Source organism: Papilio xuthus, unplaced genomic scaffold (genome assembly GCF_000836235.2).
Source record: "Papilio xuthus unplaced genomic scaffold, Pxut_1.1 DF826961.1, whole genome shotgun sequence".
NCBI classification, from domain to species: Eukaryota; Metazoa; Arthropoda; class Insecta; order Lepidoptera; family Papilionidae; genus Papilio; species Papilio xuthus.
The window spans coordinates 1,163,834-1,186,015 of record NW_013531688.1 but is presented as its reverse complement, the minus strand read 5'-3'; the positions used below and the strand labels follow the sequence as shown (position 1 = coordinate 1,186,015).

The window sequence follows — 22,182 nt, the reverse complement described above, 5'->3', positions numbered from 1 at the left end:
ATAAATTCGAAAAAAATGAATAAATAGTATCCTATGTCCGTCTGCTGGGTCTAAGCTACCTTCTTACCAATTTTCAGCCATATCAGTAAAGCCGTTCTTGAGTTATAAATAGTGTTACTTACACGACTTTCTTTCATGAACAATTTGAACATCAAAATTTTTAGGACATTAAAAATAATTATTAAAAACCGTATTTAATAAGTTTTACAAATTATTGAATGTTTCAGAAATGTTTAAGCAAAGTGTATTAATTATGAAGCGATTGGTCTCCTGAGAATTCGCCAGATGCTCTGTTAGATTCCAAACTCACTCCGTTTTGATTAATGACGCCTCTAAAAGAGCTACAGTGATTCGTTAATGTGATTTTGTCAGATTATAGCTTTTTGAATACTTTCACTGCAAACTTGTCCGATATTAAATGCTTATCTAGGATTTGTACTGTCATTTAACGTTAAATTAGTATAGATTCTTCATAGTTAATCTACACTAAGGAGAACCCTTAGTACTAATTTAATATCAGAGAGTTTCAAAGTGAGAATCTACTATAATTTACTATAGCTATTAAACGTCGCTTTGTCCAACATATAACCTAAATCGTTTTTATAGACTAGCTGTGCCCGCGACGTCTTTTGTGTAGAATAGTATCTTTTAGAAGCATTTCCGTATTATTATTTTACATCCTTGAGGGTAAACTTCTTACACACGTCGAATGATTTATTTATTTTTATCAAATCAACAGCTTAATAAATAAATTTAAAGCGTGTTACTGTAATAATGACCTATACTTTCAGACAACTTTTCCTCTGTACTATTCAGCTGTTTTTTCGCATTAAAAAGTAGACTATGTCCTTTCTCAGGCTCTACTATTTGTATACTAAATTTAATTTAAATCTGTTGAGTATTTTTGGTGTTTTTCGCATTTAAAATATAAGTAAGGATTCAATTCCACTTTCAAATTTCGCGTAGAGTAACTTATAAAGGCTACAGGTAATCTTAAAACGCGCTTAGGTGAAGCTTCAAGCATCCAAAGTTTAGCATGTTTGTACCCGAAACCCAGAGCGGGTGCAAAGATTAGCAAAACTATCAACACTTGAACACGCTATGTACACTGAAATTTCTAGACGGCGTTTATGGTATTGTAACACTGCGATATTGCGAAATAAATCTTTTGCAGTTAAACTAATTTTAACTTTGTACTTTTTATTTGAAAGACAAGCTATTGCCTGTGACTCCATCCGCGTGGAACTAAAAAAATATTTATCAAATAGCTTATGCGTACTTCCAGACTATGTAGTACGTCTAATGTTAGTAAGATCCATGCAGCCGTTTTGGAGATACCTTCTAACAAAGATCCATCCATCCATTTATCCCAAAATTTGCATTTATATTAGTAACGTGCCCTTATAGAAGCCATGCAAAAGTAAAACCTTATACTGTTAACAGTAACTATACAAAACTAGCTGTCGCCCGCGACTCCGTCCGCGTGGATATATATATATATATATATATATATATTAATATTTTGTGTAAATTGTTTACTGTCTACGAATGAGTTAGAAAAAATCTATGTTTATGATATTAATGGCAGAACGCTACAGAACCATCGATCAAAGTGAAGGCAGTTTTAAATCTAAACAAGAGCCCATCTGGTAAATGGAACTACAATCTCAAAGGAATGTACTCTGTCAGATTTTATCTTTTATATCTTTCCTATTTTTAAGCATCTATTTTAACAAGATGTACAAGTAGAGACTATTGAATTACAATTATATACACACCATTAAGAAAAATGATGATAAGACAGGATGCCAAATTTAAATTCATATCTTTGGCGTAGTCAAATTTATTTTCTTCTTTCTAGTGTACGTGTGTTTATTATAAAATTAAAAACTTTAAGTTTTAGCATTACTAAAATATAGAAAATGTAAAGTTCTTTGTTATGAAAGTGGCTTTTGGATAATTTTGAAAAATTAATGCCTGTATAGAATGCATGATTTATTAAAATAAACGGATGTATCTTTTGATTGGGTTGGCTTAGAAGTTTTATTTTTTCACAGCACCTAGCAACCGCAGACCTGAACATTTGAAATAAATTCCAGCTTGATACATTCACGCGTTTTTGAGAAAAATGTTCTTGACAGACGGACGGAAGGACAACAAAGTGATCCTATAATGGTTAAGTGTTTTTCCTATGAGGTACGGAACCCTAAAAATTAAATAAAAAAAATATATTTGAGCTAAAATTAAATAGAAATACTTAGTTTATTACCTGCAATCTTCTTCAAAGAATCTTCGAATCTGGTTGATTTTAGTCGCTAACCAACTCACATAATACAATGGTACAGAGCACACATCGCCGACTTAGCTATAATACTACAAGGCTAACACGTATTTACAAATTTCAACTTTATAGAATAGCTCCGCCATCTTGAAATTTTCAGTGACATTTAACACAAAGATTCCAACAAAGAGTTTAAGAACGACTGGTTTGTGAGACGAAATAAAAAAATATAAGCGATGCGTGCCTTTACGAAACTCTATGTATATTGTATTGCGTTAGTCAGCGACTGAAATCTTCGGGATTCGAAGATTTAATTTACTTAGTGTAAACAGGGCCTTAATTTTAGATAGTAGATTTTTCTCACTATCGTTTTATTTATATATCAGCCGCAAAACTTAGTTCACAACAATGTTATTCGCACCAATTTACACGATATAATTTAGCAAACTTCATCGAGCTAAGCACTTTCTCTGCGCTCTACTTGTTTGAAATTCCTGTAAAATTAGTTGTAATTGAGTATACATCCGGAATTCTTGTGCACTAAGAGGTAATAATGTAATGTTTAATTAACAGTGGTTTTCTGAGACCAAAATACCCGTTTGAAATATGTCTTTTTGTCAAAGATAGGGATGATAATATGTTTTTCAATTATTTAAACTTTTTTTTTATTTTATTTTTTTTTATATCAAAAGGTGGCAAACGAACGAACGGCCACCTGAAATCGCTGAAATAGCGAAGTGACCGTTGCCCATAGACATACGCAATTGCATATGCGTTGCCTACCTTTAATCGACGGAGGAGAGGATGTACAGAAAGAAAATATCTTCCCCTTCCATGCATCCTCTCATCCGGAAAGTCCACTTCCACTTTCCATTCTTTCCTTATAAAGAAAAGGATGGGAAGGGAAAGAGGAGTAAATTAGGCCTCCGGTACGCACACTCATCAGACGAAACGCGGAATCGCTTCCACTTCACGCCTGTCTTCTGTGTGGTCGTGGTATTTCACCGGGCGAGCCGGGCCGATTCGTGCGAAGATGTTAAAGCGGGCTCTACCACTGTTAAACTGTCCGTTACTTTCGTGAGACATTATAATATACTGATATAAAAACGGCTCTCATCCTGACGAAGGGCGCCCGATGAGCTCGAAACTATTCGGTGCCGCCACCGGACGAATAAACGTGAGTGTTTAGCCGTTTATATATAAGTTTAATATAATATTTATACAGAGATTTCGGTCTCAGAAACTACGGTAAGGATATTAATTAATTTATTAACAAAGTTTTCTATTTTCGAAGATTCATATGTTTTTTCTAGTTCTAAATATTTTTACTAGACCATTAAAAAAATATATACAGATGTTTGAATTAGTATATAGAACGTCTTTTGTTATTCCTTATGTATTTAAAAATGCAACAGTGTTACTATCAAGTTACTTTCAAAATATTTTCTACAAAAGAATTTAAAATTCATAAAATATTATGCATCGTGATTCTGTCTCGTTTGTATATATTAAATATCATATAAATAACGTAATACTTTGTCTATCTAACGAGCGTCTTGAACGCTTTCAAAGGATGTTCCAACTGTACGACAGATTTTCTAACTATCCAGCACAAAGAGACCGGTTGCGAAATTCTTTTCGAATCCCATATGCGACTTACTAGGAAACATCTTCAGATATTTAAAGACGGTCATATGTGGACTGTTTGTTGCCAGTATTTGCACAGTGTACAGTAACGTTTATCAGTCCGTGTATATTACTCTTAAATCTTACTAATTCTATAAATGCGAATGTTTAGATGGATGCATGTTTATTTTAAGGTATCATCAGAAGGGCTGAACGAATCTCGATGAAATTTGGAAGGCACGTAGAATATATTCTGGAAGAACATATAGGCTACTATTTTTTTATCAAGCGCGGACGGAGTCGCGGCATACCGCTATTATAATCATCATCAGCTTACTATGTGTCCCCACCGAGGGGCTCGGAGCCTACCCTAAGTTGAGGGTGATATACTGCTAGTATAATCGATATAAATAAGAGCGTAATGTGCGTATGTAAAAAGATTTTTATCCGGTAAAGTAAATAAGGATACATTTACATTTTAACCTTTGTTGCTCTTTAGAATTTTTCTTTAAAAGTAAGTATAAAAGAAGATAAATTTTATCTTTACGGTTGAATACGATAGTCGTAAAGTTAATACGGTAGTCCCTTCCTTTGTGGCCAGGTAAAATATATTACGATAACAGAAAAAAAAACATCATCTTTTGCAACGAATTTACATATATTTGATGAGATAGAATGAATGGTTTTAATTTGGTTGACTCGACATCTTGTAAGTAAACATTCTATAAATATTTCCCAAAGTTTTTTTTAGTATTCAAACTTTCGTGAGACATTTTTAATATATAAATAAACGGTTAACACACTCACTTATGTCCGATGTCTTTTTAGAGTTCCGTACCTCATAGGAAAAAAACGGAACCCTTAAAGTATCACTTTGTTGTCCGTCCGTCCGTCTGTCGAGACCCTTTTTCTCAAAAACGCGTGAAGGTATCAATATTTTTCGTCTTCAACTTAACAATATTGACGATTAAGTAGACAGATAGGTGTCTTCCATCCCAGTAGTGATAGAACTGTGAAATAATTAAAAGCGTCAATAGCCTAATGGTTAAGGATACGGATTTCCGATCACGAGGTCGGGGGTTCGAATCCCGCCATTCGACTATTGTCGTAAACCATATCCTAGCACATGCCTAGAGCTTAGTTGGAATGGTAAAAGAAATATAAGTAAATTTCCAAAAAAATCTGCTAATATTTAAAAAAAAAGAAAAAAAAATCAAGTACTTTCAAGTACGGTTCAAAAACACTGGTCTAAACTATATAAGTGGTTCTAAGTATATTAAAAACATTTTGCAGAGACAGCATTAGATCTGACGCCTGCCGCAATCATTAGCATAAAATCGATTCGGCTAAGAGCAAACAGCCAACTTGTAAGTCACCTCTAACTGTTGCGTACTCTGTGCATACTTGAGCTTGTAAAGAGTATTGTATTGACAGAGTGACGATATTAAATTTTTACATTACATTCATTATAATACAACGAAGAAAGAAAAGAATTGATAAAACGACTAAAGGCATTCAATAAAAGTAAGTAAATAAAAAGATAATTTAATCTTACTAATATTATAAATGCGAATGTTTTGGATGGATGTTTGTAAGAAGATAAGTCCAGAACAGTTCAAAGGATCTTAATGAAATTTGGCACAGATCTACAACATAGCCTGGAAAAACACATAGGCTACTTTTTCTTTAAATGTGCTTGGAAGCGAGCGACAACTAGTATAGAATAAAAGAAACTAGTATAAGAGCGTTAAATAATGAAAATGAAGTTAATGTACAATATCTTGGATTAACTAGATGTTGTCTGGAATTTTAAAAGCTTATTTGTATGGGGTAAAATCAAATCTACAAACGTAACTGCATTAGTCCGATGAAACTTTGACAATGTTCAAAGCGAACGTCGGACCTCTTGTTACTTAACAATACAATCGAGGTAACGTAGATGGGTAATATCTGGATCTTTCTAGTTCCAACCGGTCTCAAAATAAGTTTAAAAATGAATAGAAACAATAGAGAATTGAATGTAATATAGACGTAAAAACTACTTTCTACTATATGGTCTTGTAATGTTAATGGTTGCTACCCCTTCTAGACCTAGCTTAGATCATTGGCTAGCGACCTACATGACCACCGATTGATTACTTTTTTTATTAAAAAAGGTATTTCGAGTGTGACAGACATGTAATCCAATCGTAGAGAAAGAGCCGTTTAAAATGAGCGGCCTGTAAATTAATGATCATTCAGCCGATGGCCGCAACAAGCGCTTCAAATTGAGAGCAGTTGTAGAGACTCGTCATTTCGTTAAATCTAGTATCATTTAGTATTACATTGTACAATGATTCGAGGAGTTGTGGTGGTTTTTATTCCATCAAAGCACCTTGCATTTTTTAATAGCAATGTTTCATATTTGCATTTTTTAATTGGTGATATTAAAAAAATTAAATACTTTAATTTGATTTTGTTGTTGATTTTATGTAATTAAATTCTCTTAAAAATAACAGATAACTTAATAGTGAAGTTTAAGTTAAGATATTTATGTTTTAAACAAAATTATAATGTAAACTTTGGTAAGTGTGAAGTCGAAAACAAACGCAATTGAAACCGACCAATATCCGCAATTTAACATAATTCGCACATTTCTATGCAAATTCTAAAACTGGGAATATCGTATTGTACTCGTAGTGAAATGTAATAAACTTGATACTTGTGTTGTTGGTAATCTAGAAATAAATTGGCAAAATATATTAGAATTCATAATTTAAACTTGGCAACGTAGAGTTACATAAAAATAATAACTTTAAGAAACAAATTTTAATTAAAATTGACAATTATCGACTTACAAAGTTCATAAATAATACAATCACCATCTTCGTCAGCTCACTATACGTCCCCACCAAGGGGCTCGGAGCCTACCCTAAGTTAAGGGTGATTAGGCCATAGTCAACCACGCTGGCCCAGTGCGGGTTGGTTAACTTCTCACATGTCTTTGAATTACTTCTCAGATATGTGCAGGTTGCATCACCATGTTTTCCTTCACCGTAGGAACGTGGGATAAATGTACATATGTAAATCGGAAATCGAAAAACATATTGGTACATGGCGGGATTCGAACCAAGGACCTGCAGATTGCAAGTCAAGTGCTTGACCACTGAGCCACCGACGCTCAATATATAATACAAAAACCCAACTCTATTTTAGAAAACGGTTAACAGTTACTCAAAAATTACTTAATATCGTGGATTCCCGAGACAAAAGTCCCCATTTCAAATATATTGTTATCTCTGTTTTGTCAAACATAATGACAGGGATGACGATATGTTTTATAAAGAGATTTTTGTCTCAGAAACCAACTGTTAGTCAATATTGAAAATATTTAATCCTATAAAATGTTTCTATATCTCATTTCCTTTTAAATATAAAAATTGTCTTTGATAAGGATATGTTTTACTTTTTTGAATTGAGTCAACGGTTTCAGTGAAATGCAATATTGTCGCATTACCCAAGTTCCGCCGACTCATTTTAAAAATAAGCATACAATGTGAGTTATGTAAATCGTAATAACTTAATACAGTCAGCGTCATATAGATCGTAACAGACAAGATATGCAATTATATAGGTACACCAAAAGTAATCAATTATATCGGTACAACAAAAGTCCTCAAATTGATAGATACATTCGCCCTGTTCAAATACATCGGTACATACACAGCGTCAAATATGCGAAGTACCTCGCATGCACTGTACTGTTTCAACAAAGTAATATACAAATATTAGAGACCTGGTTGTATAACCTAGAAATATGTTATACATAAAATTCTCGTGTCACAATTTTCGTTCCCATACTCCTCCGAAACAGCTTGACCGATTCTCATGAAATTTTGTGAGCATATTGAGCAGGTCTGACAATCGGCCAACATCTATTTTTCATCCCCCTAAATGTTAAGGGTTTACCCCTATTTTTTTTTTAGACAAACACGCGGACGGAGTCGCAGGCGACAGCTAGTTTAATATAAATGTCGTATCCAAATTGTAAATGGAAACATACACCCGCGACTCCGTCCACTTTAAATTAAAAAAAAATCTTAATTAGTAGTCCATGTGTTCTTCCAGACTATGTTCTACATCTATGCCAAATTTCACTGAGATCCATGCAATTGTTTTGGCGATACCTACTAACATCCATCCATACGGATTTTCAAAGTTATAATCCTTTGGTGATTTAACACGTAACTTAAGAAAGGTGGTACGGGTCCGGTAAACATAGGCACAGATTAGGAACCACATGTTTGAAATCTTACTATAATATTATAAATGCAAATGTTTGGATGGATTTTTCTAGGTATATCCAGAATGGTGATACCATTAAATTTGGTATAGATGTAGAACACAGTCTAGAAGAACACACAGGCTACCTATGATTCCAGAAAAGCAGTTCCTGTGGAATATGTTCGATCAAAATATTTACTCGATAATTCGAAAACTGTTCAAAATATATTTTATTGAAATTTGTTTTAAGTGATGAAAATAGAGAACATCGGTGGCTCAGGGGTTTAAGCACTTGACTTGTGATCTGCAGCTCTTGGGTTCGAATCCCGCCATGTAATAATGTGTTTTTCTATTTACATATGTACATTTATCCGACGTTCTTACGGTGAAGGAAAACATCGTGATGCGACCTGCACATATCTGAGAAGAAATTCAACAGATATGTGTGAAGTCAACCAACCCGCACTTGGCCAGCGTGGTTGACTATGGCCTAGTCAACCACGCTGGGGGGGACACATATGGCTGATGATGATAAAAATAGTCTGAAATAACATATAGTAATAACTATTATAATTAACTTGTTTTTTTTTTAATTTTAGGCAAAAGAAGTCGCGGGCAAGAGCTAGTATGAACTGGTCTCGTTAAAAGTCATCCCAAACAGTGATTGGTATATTTCTCTAACTGCCAGTAACTTCGATATCATTCATAATATCAATGCTTTAGAATTTTTTTAAAACGTTTTCCGAAAATGCTCTCAACAAGTTCGCTTTTTATAAAATCACATTACGAAATCAGTGGAGCTCTGGTATCATTAATCATGGCGGAGTGAATTCGAAACTTAACAACTGCTTCTCAGGGGAACAATGTTGTTTATATAGATAATTGATGATTATATTTGTTAAATATAGATTTTAATAGCTATTCAGACATCTATTAGTCATTTACTCTTTGGTTTTTGTTTATCTGTCGTGGTCCGGTTTCTCGTTTCTCTATTTCTCAGACTTGTGACCCATTCTCTCACACTCTTTGACGCTTTATCATTATTAAGAATTTAGACTTCAATCACAACCTTTCTTTCTTATGTTTTTGTTTTTACTACTACTACGATACGTAAAATGTGCTTCGACTAACATTGCAAAGTTATGTAACATGTTATTTCAGTATTTCCTACATTATAATTCGTCAACCCTTACTATTGTGATCATGAAGGGTTGTAGTCCCCAGAGATAGGGGAGGTGGCGAATGCAATCACGCGCTTCATTGCAACAACAACAATGAAATCGCTTGACTTGGTAATGACGCGACTGTTGTTCTGGTAGGGGTTGATAAGAATGGGACCAGATTTGACTTTGATTTGTCGTGATGGGACTCTTAATACGTTGAAAATAAAATAAGGCAAATCTTTGAAAGTAAATTTGAATTTGATGATATGCAAAAATAATCGTAATGTCCAGTCAACACTTTATTTTTAACTAGCTGTCGTTCGTGATTCCGTCCACGCGGTACTAAGAAAACATAATTAGTAGCCTATGTATTCTGGAGATACCTACAATAAAAACATCCATCCATCCATCTAAACATTCGAATTTATAATATTAGTAAGATATGAGGATAAAATTATCATGTAACTGTCGAATTATTCTAATATCATTCGATCTGAATTACATATTGAAAAGTTTTACGATTCGTATTTTAATAAACTTAAAAAAAATGACAACTGACGTTTTTTTTTATAGTTTAAAAATTCTGGCACGATTTCTTCTAATTCAATTTATTTCCAGACAGTTTATAAGAGTACGAAACCATCTTTCACCTTCAAATAATCAATTCCTAGCATCACAGGACGAATTCAATGGCTCTCATAAAAAGCTGGCAATTTGTTTAAACGCTATTTTTATATTTCTATTGAAAGCTATTTTGTTCAGCACTGTACACATAACAATAAAAACAAATTGAAGTGCGCAAGTAAACATTATTTTTGTTACTTTAATCCTTCTTTTCGCAGACTTATGTATGGGTTTTACAAAAAATCGGCAAATTTCTATTGAGTTCGTAGTCTGCATTATTGGATGCTGATTTTAGCATATTAAAGAATTTCATTCTGTCAAGTTTGTTTATGTGGGATTCTCCTCCATAGCGGAGGCATACCCACTAAACCCCTCTGTTCCTCCAACGCATCGGGACGGGACCACGGGCACGCTTTCGCTCTCGTCCGCGAAGTAGAGTGATATCTGGCTTAGCTAGCTGTCGCCGCGACTGCGTCTGTGCGAAATTAAGAAAAAACTTTGTAGCCTATATTCTTCGAGACTATGTTTTATTTATCTGTGCCGAATTACAGCGAGACCGACGACGAGATGGAGCTGTTATGCAGATAACTTCTAACAACCATCTATCTAAATAATCTTCTTATATATATATATATATATAAAAGAAAGTCGTGTTAGTTACACTATTTATTACTCAAGAACGGCTTTACCGATATGGCTGACAATTGGTGAGGAGGTAGCTTAGAGCCACAACACATTTGAGTCGTAACTTATGTTAATTTTACTAATATTATAAACGCTAATGTTTGGATGTTTGTTAGAAGTTATCTTCAGAACGACTGCGTGGAATTCATTGAAATTTGGCATAGATGTAGAACATAACCTATAAGAACATATAGACTACTAATTAAGTTTTAATTCCACGCGGACGAAGTCGCAGAAACAGCAAGTATCTTTATAAATTACTGTGAGAATAAAGTTGCGACGTCACATTTTCGCTTCACACAAGTTCAAACGTCGAAGTTCAAACACAAAATGCGAAGTTTGCTCGAAACTTCACCAACTGATGTCTTGCAAATTAGGTACCGCAATAATCTACATATAAAGTTTGCGAGATGTGTTTGTTGAACGTTCATAAGTAATTGACATCGCGTACGTAGAATATTTATGTTGATATCACACTTTACTTTAAAGTTGTTATTATCAAAGATTGTTTAAATACGTAGTAAAATTATTAATTATATTGATAAAGTTTAATATTTGATTACCGAATGATCGTGTCACACAAAAAAGAGAAATATGTGACTACCAGCGTACGCCCGCAACTCCGTCCGTGCGTATTAAAAAACTTAATTAGTAGCCTATGAGTTTTTCCAGCATTTGTATTTATAATATTAGTAATTTCCAAGTTACTGTACAAAAATATCTCAGTTTTCTTCTTTCTTATATTATAAATGCGAAAGTTAAGATGGATGGATAGATGCTTCTAATAAAGTATGTCCGGAACGGTGCAACGGATCTTGACAAAATTTAGCACAGATGTACTATGTTCTAAGATATTTTTGTACAGTAACTTGGAAATTTATGTTGAGAAAAATCAAAACTATATTTGTATGATACCAAAAATAACCTGAAAACAGGAACGATGCAATCCTACTAATATTATAAATACAAATGTTTGGATGGATGGAGATACATTGTAACAAACACAAGGTATCTCCAGATTGTTTGCATGGATCTTGCTTAAATTTGATAAAGATGTAAAGTGTAGTCTAGAAGAACACATAGGTTACTAATTAATTTAAGCGTCAATAGCCTAATGGTTAAGGAAACGGATTTCCGACCACAAGGTCGGGGGTTCGAATCCTGCCATTCGACTATTGTCGTAAACCATATCCTAGCACAAGCCTAGAGCTTAGTTGGAATGGTAAAAGAAATATTAGTAAATTTACAAAAAAATCTGCTAATATTTTCTTAAAAAAAAATTAATTCCACGCGAGCGGTGTCGCGTGCGACATCTTACGCCTCTATAATTGAACATCTATAAAATTACTAGCTGTCGCCCGCGACTCCGTCCGCGCGGGATTAAAAATAGATGTTGGCTGATTCTCAGACCTACTCAATACGCTCACAAAATTTCATGAGAATCGGTCAAGCCGTTTTTTATATAAGATATCGTGCTTTATATTTGAGCTATAAATCTTCTAAATGTCGAACAGTAACAATACTTGGTGCACTAAAGACAGTCTTTAAGAAGACTAATGATATAGACTTCGAAGTTTATTTACAAACGCTCGCTGGAGCTACGGTAAAAAATTAACGCTGCCATTTTACAGACAAAGAAGGTTTTTAATATCGTTAGTAAATACTAGCAAATAAGTTCAAAAGACTATTTAAATTTTTAACTTGCTTAATAAAATAAGATGAAATAATTTTTAAAATTTACGAAAAAAAACGATGAAAAATTTTCTGTTGCATTTAAAATTATATTTTCAAAAACAGCCATAATAAGTCACTACTAATTCTATGGTGACGAGGGAGAACGAAATATCTGTAGAGATCAGAAGACGAATAATGGCGGCAAATAAATGCTATTTCAGCCTTTTAAGATATTTTCGTTCTAAACTTCTAACCTGAAAAATTAAACTACTACTGTATAAAACACTTCTGAGGCCTGTACTAATCTATGGTTCCGAGACTTGGGTTCTCAGTAAAGGCGATGAGAATGCATTGCTGGTGTTCGAGCGGAAAATTCTCAGGCGTATTTTTGGTGCCGTGTGCGAAGACAACCAATGGCGAAGCCGGTACAACCAAGAGCTCTATGACTTGTACCAGGAGCTGAACGTGGCGGGACACATCAAATTGAACAGGCTTAGATGGGCCGGCCACGTGGAGCGGATGGATGAAGCCAGAGTCCCTAAGAATGTTATGGCGAGTAATCCCGAAGGTCGTCGAAGTCGAGGGAGACCAAAGCTCCGATGGATAGACGGCGTTAATAAGGACGCAAAAAAAGTGGGCATAGCAAACTGGAAGTCCGTGGCCAGAGATAGACCGAGGTGGAAAAAGTTGCTGGACCAAGCCAAGGCCCACAAAGGGCTGTAGAGCTAGCAGAAGAAGAAGAATTCTATGTAATGGCAAGCAAACTCTTTTTTCCCATTCAATTAAAAAAGAAGAAAATATTTTGAACATTAAAACGTAGTTAGAATAATTGGTCCAAAAATATATTTTAGAATTTCAACAAAACTAAAACTAACTAAAAATATAAATAATCCGAATCTAATCCAATTTCAAAGCGAACTTTACATTGATTGAAAATAGAGGATAAGAGTCGCTATTAAATGAACAATACAACAAACGACAAAGGTAAAGCCAACATAAAGAAATAATTCAAAGATTTCTTGTTCCGTCCTCTCACAATAAACTGCAAAGAGATTAAAATGGAAGTTCATTCTAGAGATTTATCTTGATGTACGTTCATTCATAGATATACATGAATTTATATTAAAATAACACCAATGACATAACTCACGCCTGTAACCCAGAGAGGTAAGCAGAGATCACGAACCTCCATTTGGCACGGTGACACAGTTCTCTCGCTTCTTCTACATTCATCTACGCATACATACAGTTTTTGGAGCTCTTAATATCGTCCTTCATCAAGCATACCTTTTTTAATTCTACAACATCTTCTTTTATATCACATTCTTTCCTTAAGAATTTATACAAAAAAAAAACAAAAACGTAAGTAAATACGGTAGTATTTTTTTATAACAGAAGGGGGCAAACGGGCAGCGGGAACACCGAGGTGTTCAACGACGCCCATGCACATCAGCTATACCAGAGGAACCGCAGATGCGTTGCCGGCCTTTGAGATAGTGATAAGCTCGCTTCTTGAAGGACCCTAAGTCGTAGCGGTTTGGAAATACCGCCGAGGATAGACCATTCCACAATGCTGCTGTACGAGGCAAAAAGTTAAGCGCAAACCGCACGGCTGTGGATTGCCAGCCATCGAGATGGTGTGTGGTGTGTGTGTGATGTGTGTGTGTGTGTGTGTGTATGTGTGTGTGTAATGTCGTGATAACAGGTGATGGATTGTAGATGGCACATATCAGGATCTTAATAAGTGCATCTCCTTAAATGGTAATGCCAAATTGGACTACTATCTAAAGATATCCGTAATGTCATACTATTTTAAGTAATTAATAAAATATATGTAACTCGTTTTTAAGTCATAACTTTCGAAATTATGGCGAATTATCTGCAACTGATCTGCCACTTTTTATATCAGTTTTGATATTTTAAAATCTACTTCGAATTAAATGAAGTACTAAAAATGAGTAGCTACCAAAGAGCAATGTTACACGAAACAATGCTAGTAAAATTTCAGGTGTACAGGATTTTTATGACGCACCTTTTTCCCAGATAAAGGGAACAAAAGGCGAAGTCGGCGCGTCGCGAATTCAGTAAACACGAATGGTGCAGAAATGATAAAGTCCAAAAATCCTTTTGTGTTTCAACTTACGTGCGTTTTGAATTCTTTTTTCGTGGATTAAATAATGGAAATAGCGCATGTTGAAGAAGTACCATCTTTATAATATCGCTGCTAAAAAAAGTAATTTTAAGATATATCAAAATAAAATGAACTTTCTTTCACATTTAGAAAGGAATCTAAATCTTGCCTTGTAACAAAAACTACTAATTGAAAATTTATTAAAGAACGTTACTGCAGAAAGACTTACGCCATTTAAACTAATTTAACGTGGTTGAACTCGACGCATCGTCTACGCTTCGTTTTCCAGGGCCCAGTGCGCATATTTGCGACAAGCGCCTTAGTAACGTCATTGATAAATACACATCTTACGGTGCCACATTGTCCAGAATATCCAGAATAACTCTGCAGTATCACAGTATCTTATTCTTACATCTCAGCAGTGACAAGGTTAATTTGGAAATTACTGGCACAAGAAACAATACGTGCGGCGTGTGATGGCGTATTACACGGGATAACGATCGTATTAAGTGTTCAGAAATGTATGAAAACATGTTTCAAGTTGACGTATTAAGCGGGTACTATATGTCGAATTTGTATCTATGTACAGATTTACTGTTGTACTGTAAGCCTGTTAGGTGCTCCACAAATTAAAGTCATGTCGATGACGTTACGAAAATGTACTAACGATAGTAAGTGCTAAGCCCTCAGGTCCTTCGTGGACTTTGTTACTGATACACTTGGGCCCTGACTTGAAGCGAATGTGTCTTATTCAGACACATCACTTGGAAATATTAGACGAGTACATCATACAAGTATAACTAAACTCCCTTGTGTACACGTCAGAGATATTGTTCCCTCTAATTCGCTAGACATAAACTGTCAAAGTTTCCCGCGCACCCGACGTTCGGTATATTCAGATTTCGATGCTCAGACACCCCAGTTGCAAAGTTTACTCATAACATATTTATAAAATGACTAGCAGTCGCCCGCGACTTCGTTCGAGCGGGATTAAAATCTTGATAAGTAGCCTATGTGTTCTTCCAGACTATGTTCCACATTTATGCCAAATTTCAGCGAGATCCATCAAACCGTTTCGGAGATACCTTCAAACAAACTTCCATCTATCCATTCATCTAAACATTCGCATTTATAATGTTATATAGTAGGAAGTACGAAGGATAGTAAGAAGCTAATAAAAAACCTATTCTATTAAATTATTTTAATTCTATACTTATGTTTTCACAGTCAACACTTCTTTTTTTTAATATTAGCAGATTTTTTTGTAAATTTACTAATATTTCTTTTACCATTCCAACTAAGCTCTAGCTTGTGCTAAGATATGGTTTACGACAATAGTCATATGGCGGGATTCGAACCGCCGACAAAAAACTTCAATTTTCAACAAACTGTAATTACTGTAATATGTTGGTATATTTTCTACAGATGTTTCAGCGGTGCAAACTCAAATAATGGTCTAAAAAAACTAATTTCACAACAACTGTTACACGTTAAATACTTTTTATAATACACACTCATTTGAATATTTCAGTCTTTTTAATTTTGGTTTGAATTAAAAAATGCAAATCCCTCCACTTTTTGTTTCCCCTCAAGCAAACCAGATGACTGTGCAATAACGAACATCTATTACAAGTTACAACCGAGGGGCTAAAACGTTAGATAAACAGCTCCATAAATCATCTGATTTATGTATTAAAGAAACCACTCGTAGCTTTGGTTGAGTATTAAATGAACTTGAAATCCATACAACCGATAAAAAAGTGCAAAACTATGAACAGGCGTCAAGTGGAAGCAATTCCGCGTTTCGTCTGATGAGTGTGCGTCCCGGAGGCCTAATTTAGTCCTCTTTCCCTTTCTACCCTTTTTCTTATAAGGTAAAGGATGGGAAGTGGAAGTGTACTTGCCGGATGAGAGGATGCATGTAAAGGGAAAATATTTTCTTTGTGTGCATCCTCTCCTCCGTCGATTAAAGGTAGGAAACGCATATGCAATTGCGTATGTCTATGGGCAACAGTCATTTTACTATTTCAGAGATTTCAGGTGGCCGCTCGCTCGTTTGCCATCGTATGATATAAAAAACAAGAGTAGGTAAGAAACGAAATCGTTACAAATTTTGCTACGAAGTGTATTTGTGTGAAGTTCTAAGCAGGAAAAGTAGGCTATTGTTAGAGGTAGCAGACAAAAGGTGCCTTTACTTTTATTGCAACGCATAAACATAAAGAGGAAATTTTCAAGATAAGACACGAAAGTGAGAAAAAAATTTAAAGGATCTTTTTTCCGTTGTTTTCTGAACAATGTTATTTTTTAAAAACAAACTTTATTGTATGATTAGATACTTTTGTAAACCATAATTTTTGTACTATATCGTGATCATAGTAATGGGTTATTTAATAGTGTAGTTTCCACAACTCGCCAATAGATGGCGATATGGCTAGAAGTGATTTTCTACATCATGATTTGAAAAGCCATGTTTTGCATGTTTCTAACCCCATGACGAGTTTTTTTTTTAAATTTTATGGTTGTCTTTGGGTCTTTCGTTTGATTTTCATTTGTTATTGCTTTGCTTTTTTCAGAAATAGTTCGTTGTCGGTCTGATATAATTATTTATTTTATTTTATTAGTTTAGTAATAAACAAAAAAAGACGTAAATTATAACTGTTGGATGATTACACCTAGACTAGCCCTAGTCGAATGGAAGATAGTGTCGTAAGGATAAGACTCCAGCATTTAGTATTTATGGAAATCTCTCTGAATACATTCTGATAGTTTCGACAAATACGAAGAGAAAACTTGAGCAAGCTGTTTGGAAAGCTATGACTTATGAATGGAAGCCGCCTGGGAAATAAAACTGCGACGCCTCTTGTTTGAATTGCGACCCTTATCTAAGGTAATATTTATTATACGACTAGCTGTCGCCTGCGACTCCGTCCGTCAAAAACTATTAGTCGCAGCGTAATGTTATATAGCCTAAAGCCTTCCTCTATAAATGGACTATCAAAAAATGAATTTTTCAAATCGGACCAGTAGTTCCTGAGTTTAGCGCGTTTAAACAAACAAACTCTTCCGCTTTATAATATTAGTATAGATTACTGTAAGAAAATGTTGTAAAAAGCTGATTATCAAAAACTATTCAAAAATATCGTCCCCAGCTCATATAGCCACACCGATGGGCTCGGGGATCCAAAATTAGGGTGACTTGACCATAGTCAACCACGCTGGCCAATTGCGTGTTGGACTATATGGTTGCCGGTTTTAAAATCTCAACTTATAAGGGAACAGAAGTATGTAATGCATCTTGTAATTGTTCTATAAATTTAAGTTCAAATAGAAATAAGGTACTAAGAGAAAGTAAAAAAATGTTCTTTTCTATTCATTCTTGTTTGGATTAAATTCATATATTTCCTTTGAAATTGAACAATTTCTTGAGTATAATTAAAATACTTTAGAAATTAACAGAAGAATATGCAGAAAAGAAAACTAAGTTTAAATTCCAGTCCTGCGCACCGCTACGTCAAACGTGAACTGCAGGCATTTCATATTTATAAGTTAAAGTGAACCTTGCCTAGCTTTAATGAGAGGGTTAAAGGGTATTTTTTCACTTTGCTGTACTCGACGCTTTTACGGTAACACTGCACAGAGTTAACACACCACTCGACTTCTTAAGGAGTTATTTATAATTTAGACGGAGAAAAGTTAAAGGCAGCACGTTACTGTAACTTTAACATGCACGTATCGATCCAGACTACTTTTAACTCATGTGATAGACATTAATTGAAGTATAGTTTATCTATACATCTTACTAATATTATAAATGCGAATGTTTAGATGGATGTATGTTTGTTTGAATATATCTCAAGAACTACTGAACGGATCTCGATGAAATTTTGCATACATATAGAACACAGTTTAGAAGAACACATAAGCTTTAAATTCCGCCCGGACGGAGTCACGGGCGATAGCTTGTATATTAATACAATATACTTTAAAGTTATAGGTATAGACTCTACTCTCATATAGTCTTTTGATAATCCAATAATTCGATATATATACATATAAATGAAATGTCTGTATGTAATAACGAGAAAAAAACATATTTCGTACACATTGGTACTAACGATAAATCAATTTAAAAAAAATCTGTTCTGTCTTTCTGCAAGGCATTTGTTCCACGTCTCCTAAACGGCTGGACCGATTTTGATAGGACTCTGACGGGCAGGCAGCTGATGCACACGGGCTTATTATAGGCTTCTTAGGCGACCGTTAGTAGAAAATACTGCCGCTTGTATACTATACTGATGATAAGTCTTACTTTCTGTCCATTGTTTATATGCACATGGTAGTGAAAAATATAGATATACAGGCATGCTTAACCATAGTCCTATTTAAGACGCCTTAAAAGGAAGAATTACAAATAATCACTGTGTTACTAATTCGCTTGAGATGGTAAGAGGGAAGGGATAGTCTTTCCCGTCGTCCACCCCAGTTTAAATCTTGCTATTATTTATGGCGCTAAATTAGACGCCCTTTGTCAACCACAAAGAACGGAGGGTTCAAGATAAAAGGGACGAGTGTTAAAAATAAATTAAACTGCGGTAAAGACACTGCATCCCTATTCTTGGTTACATTTTCTAGTTGTTTGGTGAAATTTCCTTTCAAAAAGTATACGGATTTTTGTCATGCTTCAAAGGTGTATTGATTTTGTGTTCCCCTTCTATAGTAAAGAACTGTGTTTGACACATCTGTTTGAAGAACTCCCTCACCCTTTTTTTGAATCGCAATTTATGGTTTTGATTTCACTGTTATGCACAACTCTAGGTAAAATTTGCATGATTTGAAAAATATAAATAAAAAAAAAAATTTATCTATGTATTTTACAATTATTTAGCTACTATTGCAGGCTTCTTATTTGCATTCGCGACCTTTATTTCTTCTTTTTCATTTTCGTTTGTCGCCTGAATGTTTTTAGTTTCATCCTTCACTTGTTTATTTTCGTTTTTCTCTTGTTTTTTTTCGTTTTTCTGTTCATTTTTAATATTATTTTCAATATTGATGTCTTTATTGTCATTTTTAACTTGTTTGTTTTCGTTTATTTGTTCATTTTTAACATTTTTTTCAAACTTTTCATCCTTATTTTCATTTTTCTCTTGTTTATTTTCGTTTTTTTGTTCATTTTTAATACTTTGTTCAATTTTGTCATCTTTATTCTCATTTTTCACTTGTTTATTTTCATTTTTCACTTGTTTATTTTCATTTTCCTGCTGCAATACCTTCATTTCATGCTTTTTAATTTCAACTTTCTTAGGTGGTTCTGGATTCCAATAATACTTTTCATAAATCTTATCCCAAAACTGATATTCCTCTTGGAACAAATTTCTCTTCATAGTTAATACTTTGTCAATTTGCAAGTAGATTGCTTTTTTGTTTGTAAACGGTCGCCATTTGAAGTTGATCAAATTGCTCTCATAGGCAGTTGGATCTCTGAAAATTTTAAACTAAATTAAATTGAACAATAAATAAGCAACAAAAAATGCAATAAATTTGGGATTATTACCTTCAGACATTACGTAATTATTTTAACTATAAAATGCATGAAATAATTAATAGATACGTACCCATATTTAACGAAATCAGTCCACATTAATGTCATACGATCTCTAATATCCAAGTCTTTGTAAGTGTTAGACCATGTGAAGAAATCCAACAAGTAAGCAGTTTGGTCTCTGTGACTTGCTCCATGTATTCTATCCATATAATTGTGTTTAATATTCATTTTACCAACATATGTAAACTCATATAAATAAGTAGGCTTATTAGATGTCGCTGCATGATGTTTTGCTGACTTCATTATCGAATATTTGAACATTGAATCAGAGAAATAATCAACGTAACTCTGTATGTTCTCTAAGTTTACTTCTTCATCTTTAAAGTAATGTTGCTTTATCTCCTTAGCTACCTCTTCTTTTAATTTTTCATCAGAAAACTTTAAATCGACTGGTAAAAATTCTGAGAAATTCTCAGTCATCGGTGTTCGCCATTTACCGAATTGTATTAATCTACTTATACCTTCCATATTAGCAAAACCTGTTAGTACAGGAAGTTTCTGATTTTCTCCTTTCTTTAGTATATCTGTTGGTGATTCTGTTAGGAATGGTTCGATCCCTTCATGAACGTTTTCTATACATGGTGAAAATCCGAATGTACTATTTGGTAAAAAGAAATTTAAACTCTTAGACACGAGTACTTCAGGAGTTGCGTTAAGATAAAATTCCGTTAAATCATCTAATTCTCCCGTACCATTATAACCCATGGATATAGCGATATTTGTCGCAGTACTGATTGGATCTCTATTTATAGTAAAAGGAGATAATACTGATCCACTTTCTAATATAAGTTTATCTATTAAACCTTCAGTTGATTTAGTATACGTAAGTAATTCAGCCATAGATGCTCCAACACTGAATCCAGCAAGAGTGACTTTTGTTGGATCACCACCGAATTTGATTACGTTTTTATTTATCCATTTTAATGCTGCTACTTGATCTTTCATTCCAGCATTACCAGGTATTATTTCATTTCCAAGACAAGCGAAACCTAATGCCCCTAATCTATAGTTAAAGCTAATAACTATAATATCATGTCTGGCTAGATATTGAAATTTAGCCATATTTCCATTGCCACCGGAAAATGCTCCACTATGGATATATACCATTACTGGTACTAAATTTTCTTCTGTGGCTACTTTTGGTACTAAAAGATTTATAACAAGACAATCTTCGTCTCCCGATAAAATAGTTTCGTCATCTTCCTCTCCAGTATAATACGTTTGATAACAAACTGTGTTTCGTACTTTTGCATCGAAAACTCCCTGCCATGGCTCTACCGGTAACGGACCCTGAAATATTACAAAAAAAAAAACTTTTATCTTAGTGAAATCCAAAAAAATGTGTAAAAAATAAAGTGTCTTGATAGAGGATTAAAAAAAGATTAACTAATTGCGTGTTTCTGAGACCAAATTCTCTGTGTTAAACATATCGTCATCCTTGTCATTATCTTTGATAAAACAAAGAAAACATATATTTTAAATGGAGATGTCGGTCTTAGAAACCCACGTTAAGTTGTTATGAAATTAAACAGATAACAGATGTATTTCAAAATAATTGAAATCTCTACAATTTCTCGCACATCAAATAATCGTATTGTTTCATAGCAACTAATAGGGTTGTCACTTCACTATTTCTCATTAAACTCACCTTGTATTTGTCACGTCCTTTCGGAGCTGTTGCATACGGTACACCGTAAAACTCATAGTAATCACCATCCCAATATTTCTCACCCCTAACAAATCCCTGTTCTAATTCCACAGTTCTAAAGTCCCCCTCGGCGTACACACAACCGAATAATAAAAACACTAACCACCACATATCCAAACCATACGTAAAGAGAACTGTTTTAATTATACTTATTATTTCTAGTTACAATTTTACGATAAGTAATTGATATCTTATCGTCTTGACATAATTTTGTGATTTAAAAAATACGATATTTTAATACCACGTCAGTATAATTATATCAATATTCCACTGACGTGTAAACATGCTATTAATTATTAGATTTAATCCGTAAAGTAGGTTTACACTGCTTACAATTAACAGTGGTAGAGTCCGCTTTAACATATTCGCACGAATTGGCCCGGCTCGCCCGGTGAAATATCACGACCACACAGAAGACAGGCGTCA

At 34.2% G+C, this 22,182-nt stretch overlaps 2 protein-coding genes across 2 annotated transcripts in view; one reads left to right on the top strand and one right to left on the bottom strand.

The window, feature by feature from the left end:
• The window catches only part of LOC106119899 (IQ and AAA domain-containing protein 1-like), a 42,064-nt gene extending 29,026 nt beyond the window's left edge, over nt 1–13,038 (top strand). Inside the window, exon 12 of the mRNA XM_013315026.1 lies at nt 12,682–13,038. Coding sequence (XP_013170480.1) covers nt 12,682–13,038 — 357 coding nt within the window. The remainder of the gene's footprint in view (nt 1–12,681) is intronic.
• A 6,187-nt stretch (nt 13,039–19,225) lies between these two features.
• Nucleotides 19,226–21,931, bottom strand: LOC106119898 (esterase E4-like). The gene is made up of 4 exons (XM_013315025.1): nt 21,697–21,931; nt 20,059–21,338; nt 19,626–19,924; nt 19,226–19,242 (listed from the first exon to the last, which is right to left on the bottom strand). The coding sequence occupies exons 1-4, from the start codon at nt 21,865–21,867 to the stop codon at nt 19,226–19,228; spliced, it is 1,767 nt and encodes a 588-aa protein (XP_013170479.1). The 5' UTR covers nt 21,868–21,931.
• Nucleotides 21,932–22,182: the final 251 nt, after the last annotated feature.

Excerpts from the sequence above, each read along its gene's own strand:
- LOC106119898 (XM_013315025.1), bottom strand. The coding sequence starts at position 21,867 with ATGTGGTGGTTAGTGTTTTTATTATTCGGTTGTGTGTACGCCGAGGGG. Across the intron at positions 21,339-21,696 it reads AAGGACGTGACAAATACAAG|GGTCCGTTACCGGTAGAGCC; the intron begins GTGAGTTTAATG and ends GTAATATTTCAG. Across the intron at positions 19,925-20,058 it reads ACTGATTTCGTTAAATATGG|AGATCCAACTGCCTATGAGA; the intron begins GTACGTATCTAT and ends TAAAATTTTCAG.